The sequence below is a fragment of the Phalacrocorax carbo genome, chromosome 2, assembly GCF_963921805.1.
Source record: "Phalacrocorax carbo chromosome 2, bPhaCar2.1, whole genome shotgun sequence".
NCBI lineage: Eukaryota > Metazoa > Chordata > Aves > Suliformes > Phalacrocoracidae > Phalacrocorax > Phalacrocorax carbo.
Genome location: NC_087514.1, coordinates 130,451,088 through 130,464,606, shown reverse-complemented (window position 1 = coordinate 130,464,606; position 13,519 = coordinate 130,451,088). Strand labels below are relative to the sequence as shown.

Here is a 13,519-nt window from a genome sequence, read left to right as displayed (position 1 = left end):
AGGCCTGCATTCTGAGGTTAGAAATACAAAAATACAAGTTCAGGGCACTACTACCATACTTAAGGACTCTCCTGATGCATATAACAAAAAGGCAGTTTTTCTATTCTCTTCCCCTTTTTTTCATAAAAAAGAAGAAAAAAATAGAAACGGTATCAGGAAACAGTTTCATGTTTAAGATAAAGGATTACAATAAAAAGTACCTACATAAATGAACTACGGTTTATGAAGCTATGAAAATACATTTGAGACGTGTTTTATAACATTGGGTTAAACATGCTTTACAGCTGTAGAAAAGCTATTCAGCCACTTACAGTACAGGCCATAAAACTGCTAATGCACACAGCCCTTACCCACCCCGACGGCTGCGCGCTCTGCGCTCATCAGCGCACAAATCCAGCAAGGGTGCGCCGAGCTGCGACCCAGGGAACTGCTACCCCTGTGCAGGTAGCGCTCACTGCACGAGCATCACTGCTGATTTCAGCAGGATTCAGCTACGTGGGGATTTCCAGGGTGCTTCTGGGCCGGACCTTAGACCCTCACGTGTGAACGGGCTGAATCGTGCCAAAGGGATCCTGCGGCAGGCTGCCCATGGAGGACCAGGGTGAGGTGGAGCTGCAGAGAGCCGGGGCAGCTCAGCGCTCTTTCAGCAGCTTCAGGCTGAGGGAATTTCATGCTTATGAGCCCCAGGAGGGTTACAAACCCCTGACCAGCAACGAGGGAGGCAATGGCAGATTCTCCACTTCTGTGCACTGAAGGGCAGGAGGATTTATTTTGCACGAAAATATACTTAAATATTATTACTGTACTTACATAAGTTACTATTCTTATATAATACTGTACTTTTTATAAAAACTTCTAAAGTTAAAGGTTATTATATAATACTTAACCATTATTACTTTACTTAGGCTTCTGTCTACCTGCTTTTAAATGCTCTGACCACCTAGATTTAAGAAACTCCATCAGTATAATCTGAAAGATAGCCCTAATGACAATACTCAGAATTACCAATAAGGACTAAAATGTCTATTGATTACTGAGCCAGAATCAAGGCTTTTGTTATCCTGCCTACGCACAAAACCTACAGAAAAATCTGTTACGATTTTTAATTAATCCTACTTCATGTTTCTGAGAAAGAAATGCATTTTTAACACCCTAACATAAGAACACATTCAGTGGGGAGTCGTGTATCCTCTCTCTTTTTTAAAAGCAAAGATTCTGATAAAATAAAGTCTGCACTGTGCCTGGTATGCTGTCAGAAACCTTTCTTTGAGGCTATCACTGTTTCAATCAGGTGTACAAAACATGTCAGCAGGTGTGAATTGTTTCAGATGATATATCACTGGGCTGAGGTTGAAATGAAAGTATTTTTCAAGTTGTTATTTTCCATTGCTCCTTGACTTCTTGTATCCCTTGGCATTAAAGGCAGAAGTGCTGAGAAACTGCTGTGAATGATGCTGTCTGACTATATATGGAAAAACCTTACAAGAAGGATCCTGTGCTGGCATGGACAAAGCACCAGGCTTCACCTTCAGGCAAGAATTAGGGTGGTGTCTTTCACCTGCCAGGCCACAAGCGCTAAAAAGACAAGAGAATATGTAGTTTCGGGGTCAGCAAACGTTTCACAGCCTTTACCTCACCTGGTAATACACGAGAGGAACAAACCACTCTGTTTTTCCTAAAAATTTACATCATTTTGATGATCATGTACTGGCTAACATCGACTCATAATATACCATTTCCCCCGTGAAATAAACCTCTCTGTGTTTTAAGTCATTCGAGTGTGAAAAGGTATGTTAGACCTTGCTTTTTTCTACTTCTGATTTGCTTTGGCTACAGTGCAAGGAAAACTCAAACGTTTGCTTAAGTTTCACCATCTTCAGCACACTGAAGTGCTGGCCTAAATAAGTATGCCTTTTTTTTTTTCCTGCCAGGCACTGTAAAAACGCCTTGAAAACCGTAACTGCTTTCAGTATGCAGACATACAGCACTAGAGTGATTTTTTCAGTTTTCGAGGCACTACAATGGTACAAATAAATCCCATTCAACCTTGCAGTGTGATGTTTTATATATATATATAAAAAAAAAATATATATGTGCATATACATAGACATGATTTAAATAAGCACCTAGAAGTTCCATGTGCCTAACTACAGTTTCCAACTTTCTGAAAAACATTTGTGCTTTCAGGTAGTAATTTTCAAGGTAATTAGCAGATTACTTATAAAGCTAAATAGTAAAAAAAAAAAAAAAAAAAAAAATCCTTCCACCAATTGGCCCTTGTAGTATAAACACACAAACATGAATGCCATCATTGTAACCCAGAACCACTGAAGTTCCTTTTTGAGTGTCAAGCTATTCCTACACTAAACCAGTTACGCCACCAGCTGTGAAAGGCAGGCACAATGTGCTTTCTACAAAATTTATTTTTTACACATTTGGAGGAAGAAAGGTCCATGTACAGCGCGTGCGCTTCTACACCAAAAAAACCCCTATCACAAATTAACACAGAGATAATCTTTACTTTAAGCTTATTGTACATTTTCTGTTCTGAACCCTGTTAAAAATGGTTTGCCAGGTTAGACTACTACGATGGGGATTATAAAACAGTTCCTGTGCTTGGAAGTACTTTAAATCTACAAGCCATGTTTCTATTGCTGCTTTGTAGCTCAAAAACCAAAACTAGTGATGATTTTATGAGTTGCTATAGTCTAGACAACTCTGTTACTTTTCGATGAAATTGTTCCTTAGGGAGAGGACTGTGAAAATTCCCATACAATTAATTACAGGTATGTGCAACTAAAATACAATTCTACAGCACAGTAGCTTTACAATTGCCGGTGCAATTTATGTCTGTATCAAACAAGAACGCTCTGAAGGGGCTGGGAAGACAAAGTACAACAAACAGGAGGTTACACGTAAAGCTACCTGCAGCGAGCGAGATGAGGTAAGTAAGATGCAATGTTAAATTTTTGATGTGCCTTTTCCTGTGGCAAGATTCAGAGTTCTACTGGAAAGCACAAAATCTGACAACTGAGTCAATCTTCCCAGAATGTATTTTTACAGCAAACTGGGCTCAACACAGTTTTACTGCCAAGTTTGAGAGTAAATGAGAAAGGTAACAGGATTATAAGGGAAATATACCCATAAAGCAGGAAAAGGAAGAAAAACAGAAAATGCAGAGGAAAGCTATGAAAAGAATTGTGATTAAAAAAAAAGCCTTTATGCATTTTCCTCTCATAGCACAGCCCTATTTTCCCCCATCAAATATTTTTACCTCAATCTTACTTTCCTATATATATATATATTTACAAATGGCCTTTTACCTTGAAAAGTAATTTCAATTGTTATAAGCATTACTTAAAAAAAATTCATTTTGTGAATATAGTATAGGCCTTCTTGTACTTATAAGTTAGTGTAGGATGGAGTTAAAAAAAGGACTGAGCAGGGGAGGTTATCATGGTATGTGTCCTTGTGAAAACCATAGAAAAGGTTAGCTACAGGTGAATCCCATCATTCTGCTCCACCTTTACAAGGTTACAGCCTTGGATCAGCGGGAATCCCAAACCTCTGAAAACAGATGCTCATGGGTTGTGTTGGCTTATCTAAGCACAGCCCTGCAGAAACACTCCAGGATCCTTACCCCAAAGCTACAGGACTTTGAAAGAACTGCAGTCATGCACTTGGGGCCCTATGCTCCTTGCAAACACTTAACCAACACCTCTCTCTCACCTGGCCCATCCGCAATGAAAGATGTGGCCTTTGAGGAGTCCCAAACTAGTCCCATAAAGCAAATGGGGGCTGGTGTTTGCAGAGTCCTTAAAGACTCCCGTTTTGCCTAGGAGACAAAAAAAAAAAAAAAAAAAGGACACCATGGCCCACCTTGTAAGAGAAAGAGACATCAAGCCTGGGCCAATTCTTACCCTTCTTTTAGGGTCCAGCCAAACTGCAGAGCAGGTACCCAAGTAATCACATAGCTAGATTTCAATAAATGGCATGTCACAAAATGGTACAAAGGAGTAAAATCCAGATACTCTTTGGTAGAGCAAAGACAAACATGAAATAACTTAAGCAGAAAAGTTCTGTTGGTAAACACTTCTCCTGTTTAGACTTCTTAGGCAAAATCTCTCTCCCCCTTCCTTTCTGTACACCTTCCCCTTCTCACTCTTGACCCTCAGCAACACGTTGGTGCTAGAGCCCCCTCTGTGCTTCTCCGGGATGATATTGTTTATCCAGTTTATTTCTGTCACTGGAAGTTATTTATTGCCACTGCTTTATCAGAATTCCATAAAAACTGATCAAAAAACCAGGAGCAGCAAGAGTTACATCAGTCTGCCGGTGGTCCCTCAGCAGAAGAGGCCTCCAGCTGCTTTGGGACATCAATATACAGTTACTTCCATAAAATCTAAGTGTACTTAGAAATCACTAAGCCACCAATTTGTGCAGGTTTGACTGAGATAATGTTCTTGGTCTTCATGATAATTTCTAGCTGTTTGATTTGGGGCTGTAGGTTAGTAAGTATTATTTGCCATGCAGTCACACCCAAGATTTGACAACAGCACTGTTGCTGTGCATGCAATATAAGATCATCGCTGCTCCACAGATCCTCCAAGCTTAAGTTTCAGTATGTTCTGTGAACGTAATTCGTTTGGTTTGGTTTTGTCAGTGAGTAACCAATATAATACATACTCTTGCCTCCCTAAGGAACCCAGACAGCCACCTGACAGCAGATGACTGCTAGAAGAGAGAGATCCATTTCTGAAGCACTTAGCCCAGCGCAGTGATGAGAACTTGAGCATTTTTCACTCTCAGTTACTGGAAGAAAGACATAAATATGTACGAGGATAAAGCCTGGGTCCCTAGAAGGGGAATGTGGAATCTACCTCTAAAAACCCAGCATCTTTTAGCTGTTGCTGGGAACAAATCCCACCTGTGCTAAGAAAACCCCTAGAGGAAATAATTGCACTTTTACTTATGATTTTTCATTGTTATTGGAAACCTCCTACTATAGCTTTATTCCTTAAGGCAGAAACTAGAAACTACCACAGATTTTACTTATTATTCATGCTCAGTCACGACCGCAGCCAAAAGCTCATGTTAAAATCTCATACCATGTCTAAGCACACACATATATTATAGTTAAGTCATATGTTGATCAACTGTTTTGCACAATGCCATTCATTATTTTTAAATTATTATTTATGTATTTATTTTTTACAGGAACACCCACAGAATAGGTGCCTCAGACTGCTAAATGCTGGGCAAACATATGTATATACTAATTAGCGTGCAGGATTAATATAGGCCCTGAAACCTGCAATTAGATGGAACCATTTTGGCTCCAATAATTATAAAGTTCTCTTTCGTCATCTGCACAGAAATATGAAATCCTGGCACCAGTGAAGTCCCTCAGAGGGAATTTTTGCAACAGACCACAATGCAGTTGCCTCAAGATATTTTATCATAGATTTTATCGTACCTTGCAGGCCTGAAATATCAAATGCATTCAGACAAACTTTCATTATGTTGGAGAACAGAATTTGGTCTTCATTTTGTGAAGTATGACTTAGTTATTAGCCCATACTATTTATACAAGTGTGGGTCTATATATCTAATTTTTTAAATAAAAACATAGCATAGAAGTTCTTCAGTCTCTGGACAAGCAATTAAGCAAGCAGAAACTTCTATCAATCTAAACAACTAATGAGATGGTTCCTCAGACATCTGAAAACGTGCTTTTTTCAAGCTGCAGCAGAACTTGGTTGATTCGTACTTTACTATGCTAGACACCCCGTAAGTCAAACACACAAAAATGTAGCACTTCTCAGCAACGATTTAATACAAGAGCCCTGGGATTTGATCTCATATTTCTACTTTTAATTATTCTTCCAATTATATCCGCATGATATTACACTACATTAACATAAGGTGTAGTAATTAAACCACAGCATTTACAATACGCTAACGCAGATGAAGAGTTTTTGAAGTGAATGGCTAAAGATAGGCTTTTGTGCATACGTAAATTCTTGAGCCTGCAACACTGCAAGTGCAGAATACTTCATTCCATTCTGACAAAACACTTGTTAAGTACTCAAAGTCGGGCATTCCTCCTGAGTCACCTCCTCAGTGAGTATTAGGTGCCTAACACTAATCACGTGCTTAAGTGCATGTGACTTGAATTTGTAGCATGATTTTCAGAAAGCCATCAACATGTACTTGTTTCCACTGTCTTGTCCTGGCTCCCAGGTCTAATTTCAAGCACCTTTAAAATCTTGACTGAAGAATATTTTGCGGTCTACAACCCTTAAAAAAAGAAGCCCACCACAAAAGAGCAAGCTCTTCTCTCCAGCTGTAGCAGTACTGAGCCAATCTGAATCGCCCGAAGAAAAAGCTGCTGCAGATTATGAAATGAATAGCTGATTTTATAGTTCACAGTCCATTCTGATTCAACCTAACATAGAGTTCAGAAATGCCACCTGCTGACAGAAGCCAAAGAGATTCTCATATAAATAGCAGTTCTGCTACAAATTCAGATTAATTTTTCTATGTATTAATAGCACATCCATAAACAAAAAAAAGTTTGAGCACCCAACTCCTCCTCCTCTCACAGTCCTCAACTCCTTTGCGGGGGGACCCCTGGTATTTTACATTTCTACTGTCCACTTTAAACTTACGAGGTAGCTTAGCTGAGCAGATCTCTTTTTCTTCCTGGATTCTGTTTAAGTGCTGTTATAGCACTCCACGTAACAGCTGTCTGTGCCATATGATTACTTCATTGTTGAAAGCGTAACATATGGAAACTGTACTGAAATGTTAGCTGCTTTGATACCTATGAAGAGGAATGAGCTTTCACATTACAAGACAACGCATTTTTTTAAACAACTTAAAGTAACAAAAATTAAACACACATTTAGAATCTAAACCATATTAGTTTCCAGCGTGCCTATTACTCTTATTTCAATGCCCAATTCCAATGGCTGGTTACTATTGTGTTTTTGATTGCTATTACCAGTAAACAATGGGTGGTTTTCTTTCAACTGTTGCATTCTTGGAAAAGAAAAGGGAATAGATTCAAGAGGAGGTCCTTGGGATTCCTTCATGAGTTATCCATGAAGGCAAATGCTATACGGAAGAATTATAGGAACGATCTTTCATGTCACTGAGATAACAAGGTTTATTGGGAAAACTTATAAACTGCCACACAGTGCTTTGCTTCCCAAAATCAATGCTCCCACAACAGACAAGTCCTTAATGGACCAGAAGCAAGGTGGATCCTTACTGATTCATTTCTGAGCCCCAACTGCCTTTGGCAGGAGGAGAAAGATCTTTAGTTGTAATACCCAGACTTTCCTCCCCTGTAAACTAGTTACCCATAGAAGGAACAATGAAGCTCTAAATTATTTCATCAGTAACAAGAACACTCGTTAACACAAGAAGGAAGCTGTAATTTTTTGGTCACTGTTTTGCCAGTAGTTGCATTTGAATCCTGAATAAAATCCAGCTGAATAAGAGAAAAGATTAATAGCCTGAGTTGTAAGGATCTATTAATTTTATTGAAACAAAGTTTATATATACACTATTTTAATCTTAGAAGATACTCCCTAATGATGTAAATGGGACACAATTTCTCTTTTAGTTTGATAACCGTACCAACCACAAACACAAACATATTTAAAATTATTGTAGATATTTAAGAATGCAGTCACGCTAGGTATCAAAAGTAGTTGTAGTTACACCAGACTCTGAAAACACACACTAGGTGAAGACTGATTTTTTCATTTGAAAAATACTGAATTTCACTTTCTGTCTTTAAAACACATATTATATAAAGTCATGGTTCACCACTAGTATGATTTATTAGAAAAAAATTAGCCCGTTTCACATGGTATGTTCTAACTGGCTGAAACAGTGCAGCTTTAGGATTACTGACACAGCTACAAAGAGGTCTTGGTTTCAGTTCAACAATATGCTCTATGTATCTAAAAAACTACTCACTTACTATAGAACCACTAAATCATCATTCAAATAGTATCCTCAGATGGTAAATGTAATGGCTTCTACATCGATAGTACTAACCTGAAAGCCTCAGGCATAGTGGTTTTTTAAAAAGTCGTAAAATATTGCTGTATTACATTTTTAGGCATATTTGATTACAATATCACTGTTTAGATCTTAGATTCCTTTAAGGGTAAGGCCAATCCTACAAAGTATTTTTTAACTCAAAATAAAATTAACTATTACTTTCATGTTTGACTAGAAAGAGAAAAAAAAGAGATTGAAAAGTTAGGTATTTTCTGTGGGTAGAAAATGGGGTCATGTTTGTAAATATTGAGATTGGGCTAGTGGAAATTTCAAGGACGTTTGCCATATTAAGGAAAGGTAAAATCTTACAACTGTAGTCAGTCAAAAATGACTGCACAAATATGACTCCCCAGAAAGGCATTTATCCTATTTAATAAGATAAACCAATAGTTAGTCACCTACTTAAATGACAGCTGCAAATCAAAATGGGACTTGCCAATTCTCTCATGGGGTCAGCTATGACCACCCATGAAAACTTCACTCTTTCATCTGCTTTACAAGCGGAAGGACTGACAGACGGCCGCAGCTATTCCAGCCAACCATAGCATCCTCAGTGCTTGCTGCCAGGACTGGCTGCCATCCGCTGCCCAACACGATCAGGCAGTAAGTAGGTCTATAAACCTATTAAAACAGCCTAAAGATTATAACTTATAATTTATTAAAATCAAAATAAACAGGAAAGGAGGTCTGAGAGCCAGCTTCTCCAGAGCGAAATGTAATGCTAATTATGAGGTTTTCAAATATTCCAGCTTTTTTTGGGGGGTGGGCAAGACTTAGGGTTGAGCCATTAAAAAGCCAGTTGGTAGTATTAAACTCTTGCTTTAGGATTTATAAGTAGGCCAAAAATTCACTCGAGGCTGAAATTTACTATCCCAGGCCCTGGAACAGTTTTGGTTGTTTTGTTTTGTGTGTTTTTTTTTTTTTTTAAAAAAGACGTCATAAATATGGAAGAAAAAACAAACAAACACAAAACAGTGGTTTTAGATGATTTTTGGCACTCCTTCAATGCAGAAGTGGTTGCTTTTTTTTTTTAAAGTCTGAGACTCATTACTATGAATTACTTTTGTAACGAAAATTGGGACCACGTTATTTTAATAATGAATTACCAGTAAGTTTCTATCACTGAATCTTTTTTAAAGCTTTTCAGTATGCGAAGATATCATAGTTTTCGAAGGAATGTCAATGCTCTGACTTACACTCAAAAGCCAGGAAGCTAGGGGTGGAAATTTCATCTGTGAGCCACACAGATGTATGAAAACATTTAAAAAATTAACAGCGTATGTTAAAGATGCAATGTCAGCCCCATTTTTATCCATAACTAGACTTCATTAGTTTTGTGGGTTTAAAATTGACATTTAAAAATAAAGGCAACATAAGTTTTTGTGACTTAATTGAGCGCTCTTTAAATAGAGATATTTCAATGTTTGCAGACTGTTAATGTCTTTCCAAAGTAAGCTTTGTGCTGGTGCTACTTAGCTGTATTTCCCTATCACCCTAAGGAGTCTGCATTGCTGATGGAAGCCATTTCTTTTGCTAAATCCCGCCTGTGAACTCTTAACAAGAGCGTTTCAACCTACTAAACAAAGTCTCCTGGGAAACGCTATTGTTAAAACAAAAACTGGAAAAAATTTTTGAAGTGAACTTTCTGCAATCATTAGAGGATGAAGGTTTTTAGAAGAAGAGAAAACTTCTTACACGAGAAGGAACAAAAAGCCAAATGTAAGCAGAGAGCACATGCCAGTCACCCCTGAGGGAACAGAGGGGAGGTATAGAAAATTAACTACTGCATTTCTACTTCCCACCAAAACCGCAAATGGGCCGTTTCAGGGGACTAACACATACAGAGTCTGCAGATAAATACACGTCTACCTCATTACCTGAGAAGAGCCTTAAAGAGCACACTACTTTGCTGAATATTTCTGCTTCTACATGAATAATCTCATTTACGCAGAAGGTGCTGTACATATGCACGCAACATTTGCAGTGTGTATGTGTGTCAGCTTGGAAGCTGCTCAGCTCTGTCTGTGAATTTGGCCCATAGTCTTTTGGCATAGATTTTTACTGCAAAACTTAACAAACATTCTCTGCAGCCAAACCACCTTGAAATGTTTCTTATCAAATTTCACAAGCTAAATCAGTTTGCGTCTGGTCAATATATGGATGAGAGATCATTATATGAAATTATGCTTTGCTGAAAAATGACAACAGTAGCTTAACAGCATCAGGAAATGGTGGGACTCAGCTGCAAGGATGTGCACAGAGGTGACTGGGATTCAGGCAGCTGCTGGCTTCACCCAAGGTAAGACTACCACAACTAGCAAAGCCAAGACAAGCAGCATACCTAAAGGAAGGATGCTACATGAAAAATGGGACCCAAAAAATTAGTGAGGTTCCTGCTTTCTACCTCGAAGAAGAATGGCAAACAGCCATATAGGACACACACTCTCTTCGGAGGGACATGCGTATTTGTATGCCATCTCACCAGCCGGTAAGGCATGATTTCTCTCTGGCATCTAAAGTAGTACCATCTTGAAGTTACACCTTGTGCAGGTACAGTAATGCCAGGCACGATGCTGAAGTCTGGTACCCTAACAAAGTATCCAACAACTGCGATGGGAGATAACAAAAGAGAAACTGACATTCTGAATGTTTCATTAATAAACTGGGTCAAAGCAATTCCATTTTATTTTTGACAAAGTATAGGTTTTAAAGGAGGATGAGGACAACGATTATATTTGAGTTATAACAAATACTTAACATCAACCCAGATGACACCCTTTCCGGCAACCTAAGGAAAAACAGCTGCTATTTTCTGTTTACCTGTTTTCAAAGTTGAGTTAACAAGAGTTTGCTCAGAGTACAAATCAAACAGGATCACACAGAAGGAATACAGCAATTTTCTTCATTCTCACTGGATGCAGTGGAGGATATGCCTGTAGGGCTCGAAAGTTGTGTAGGCACTGCGAGGCTGAAATGCAGGACGATTTACATGCTCTAAATTGTTTCCCTGAAACAGATCTTGCCTAACTATCCTTGATTTTAGCACCTTGCCAGCTGACTGCCATATACACTTGCACTTGAGGGAGAAAGGTTCACATCGGCCAATAAAAGACATGTGAGCTGCCTATCTAAAAGTCTGCTGGCCCTCCTGGGCTCTCTCTGCAGGCACTGCACCGACAGAAAGAGAAACTCAGCCCTGCAGGACTCTGAGCACCTCATCTATGTAAGTTACAACTATCACCGAGGACAAAATCCTATGCAAAGGAAACACTGTGAAAAATTGTGTAGTTATCAGAAAAAAAAATCTCAATGCTTATTTTAGGTACAGAAAAGCTTTTAAGATGACAAAAATGGAAATTGTGGGGTGAAGCCTCTGAAATGCAACTCAGTTGATAGTTAAAAAAAAAGGCAATCCACCCCCCCACCCCCACCCCCCAAAAAAACCCCCAAACACACACACAAAAAGAACAAAAACAGAACAACCCAACCCCCCCAAACTTTGAAGAAAGAATATATTTTTTTTGCTACCAGGCTATTACAAACCCTAACCTTGGAACAGGGTTCCAATGGGGAACTTGGAACAGCGGGTGCAGCAAGTGGAAGTTGGTATTATTTATAACCTGGCAAGCAGGACTCCCAGAAACTCAGTTAGCCAAAACAAGCTGATTCTCCTAGCTACAGGTAAAACAACATTCTGAGTAACTTAAAAAGTTTGAAAAATACATAAATAATAAAAGTAAAAGTATATCTGTAGACAGATACTGGCTTTTTTTCTGTAGTATTTGATGGAACATGCTTCAAAGAGTATATTGCTAACCAACGGTCCTGACAGATGTGCAGTTATAATACCTCACCACATCATGAATTAGCCTTCCCAGGAGGAGCTGTACAAAGAGTAAAACAAAAGAAAGCAGAAATTCCTTGACATCTGCAGGATGTCAAGGAAATGAATCCATTTGTTTCAAATAGGAGATAATTAAGAAAATCTTACTTCTAAAATTTTCTGTATTACATTAGGACTTTATCATTTAGCTGTTGTCAACATGCTTCCCTTTTTCATATCCAGGGACACACTGAATAACCGATTCATTTCAGAACTTCCAAACAGAGCGTAGCAAGGACTGCTACAACTTTTCCATTTAATCATTAATACGAAACCATTAAACAGCTTATAAAAAACACATGACATAGCAGTTTATCAAAGCAGGGATGCCCATGTGATTTCCTAGTAAGAAGAATGTGTTGAGCTTATTTATTACAGAACAGAATAGATGTATTATAGGCATTCAGCTTTTTAGGAGGAAATATTGCGATTTAATCTGAAGTGTATCAGAATTATCTGACAAGATCTCTACCTAATGTAAACCAGACTGACTTAGGCCGAGAGATCTGGTTCAGCATAGCAAGCAATTTTCAGTTTCTCTAATCAGTGCAAAAAAATTCCCAGGAATTTTATACCCGGGCAAACCACTGTAATACTTGTTTTTGAAGAAGACACAGATCACTTTTTTCATACATTACTTTTTTTTTAATGTAGTTTCCTAATGGAAGTCATGTCTACATGATGCCAGCAGCTGAATATTCCTCCCCATCCACTCAGTTATCTATGAATTCAAATCCCCTCAAAAAAACCAAACCAAACAAACAAAAAAAACAACCCCAAACCACAAAAAAACACCCAAACCCAAAACGAACCAACCAACCAAACAAAAAAAAGTGGAGGAAAGGGGCTGAGGGGAAGATCCTGACCACTTTTATTTGGATCTTACACTGGCACTGTAACATGTGCAGAGCTCTCCTACTGATGCATCAGGGGTCTTTTGCACATTTGGTGTTTCTGGTAAGGTTAGTTTCTTCATGTAATAATTTCCACTGCAATTTTTAAAGTTAGTGTCCTTCTCTGCTTCAGCGAAATGCTTGGAAACAAATGCCCAAACTAATTTTTGAAATTGCAAACCAAATGCAAATAAAAGAGCCCAAAGCTTTTTGTTTTATTTTTAGGAGTTCTTTCCAATATATCAGTATGTCTATTGTTCTCCAAATACCATGTAGCAAAATTCCTAGGTTATTTGGGATAAACCAAACAGTAGGTGCTTACCTGTAGGAGTACTACTGCGAAACGAAGAGGAGGGAGTGATTGGAGGGGTAACCGGAGGAGTAAGGCTTCCACTGCTGTGGCGAGGTGGAGTAGATACATTCCCACGGGACACTGTGCTTGACAAAGTTAAAGAGAGTTTTGGCTGAATCTTTTTCTTCAAAGACTCTTGCTCACGTCGAGCTGCATCAGTCATAAATCTAGAACAAGGACAATCATGATGATGAGAGGCTTGAAACACTGTACGCAAGCAAGCTTTAGGTAAAGATAAAGTAAGTATTTTTCTCCCTCAGTGACCAAATGGAGCTTCAAACTCAGCCATGACAAGTTCCTCTGCAACACAGT

General features: G+C 38.6%; 1 protein-coding gene across 1 annotated transcript in view; it reads right to left on the bottom strand.

The window, feature by feature from the left end:
• The window catches only part of JAZF1 (JAZF zinc finger 1), a 198,635-nt gene that overhangs the window by 18,415 nt on the left and 166,701 nt on the right, over positions 1-13,519 (bottom strand). The window contains exon 3 of the mRNA XM_064444351.1: positions 13,178-13,374. Coding sequence (XP_064300421.1) covers positions 13,178-13,374 — 197 coding nt within the window. The remainder of the gene's footprint in view (positions 1-13,177; positions 13,375-13,519) is intronic.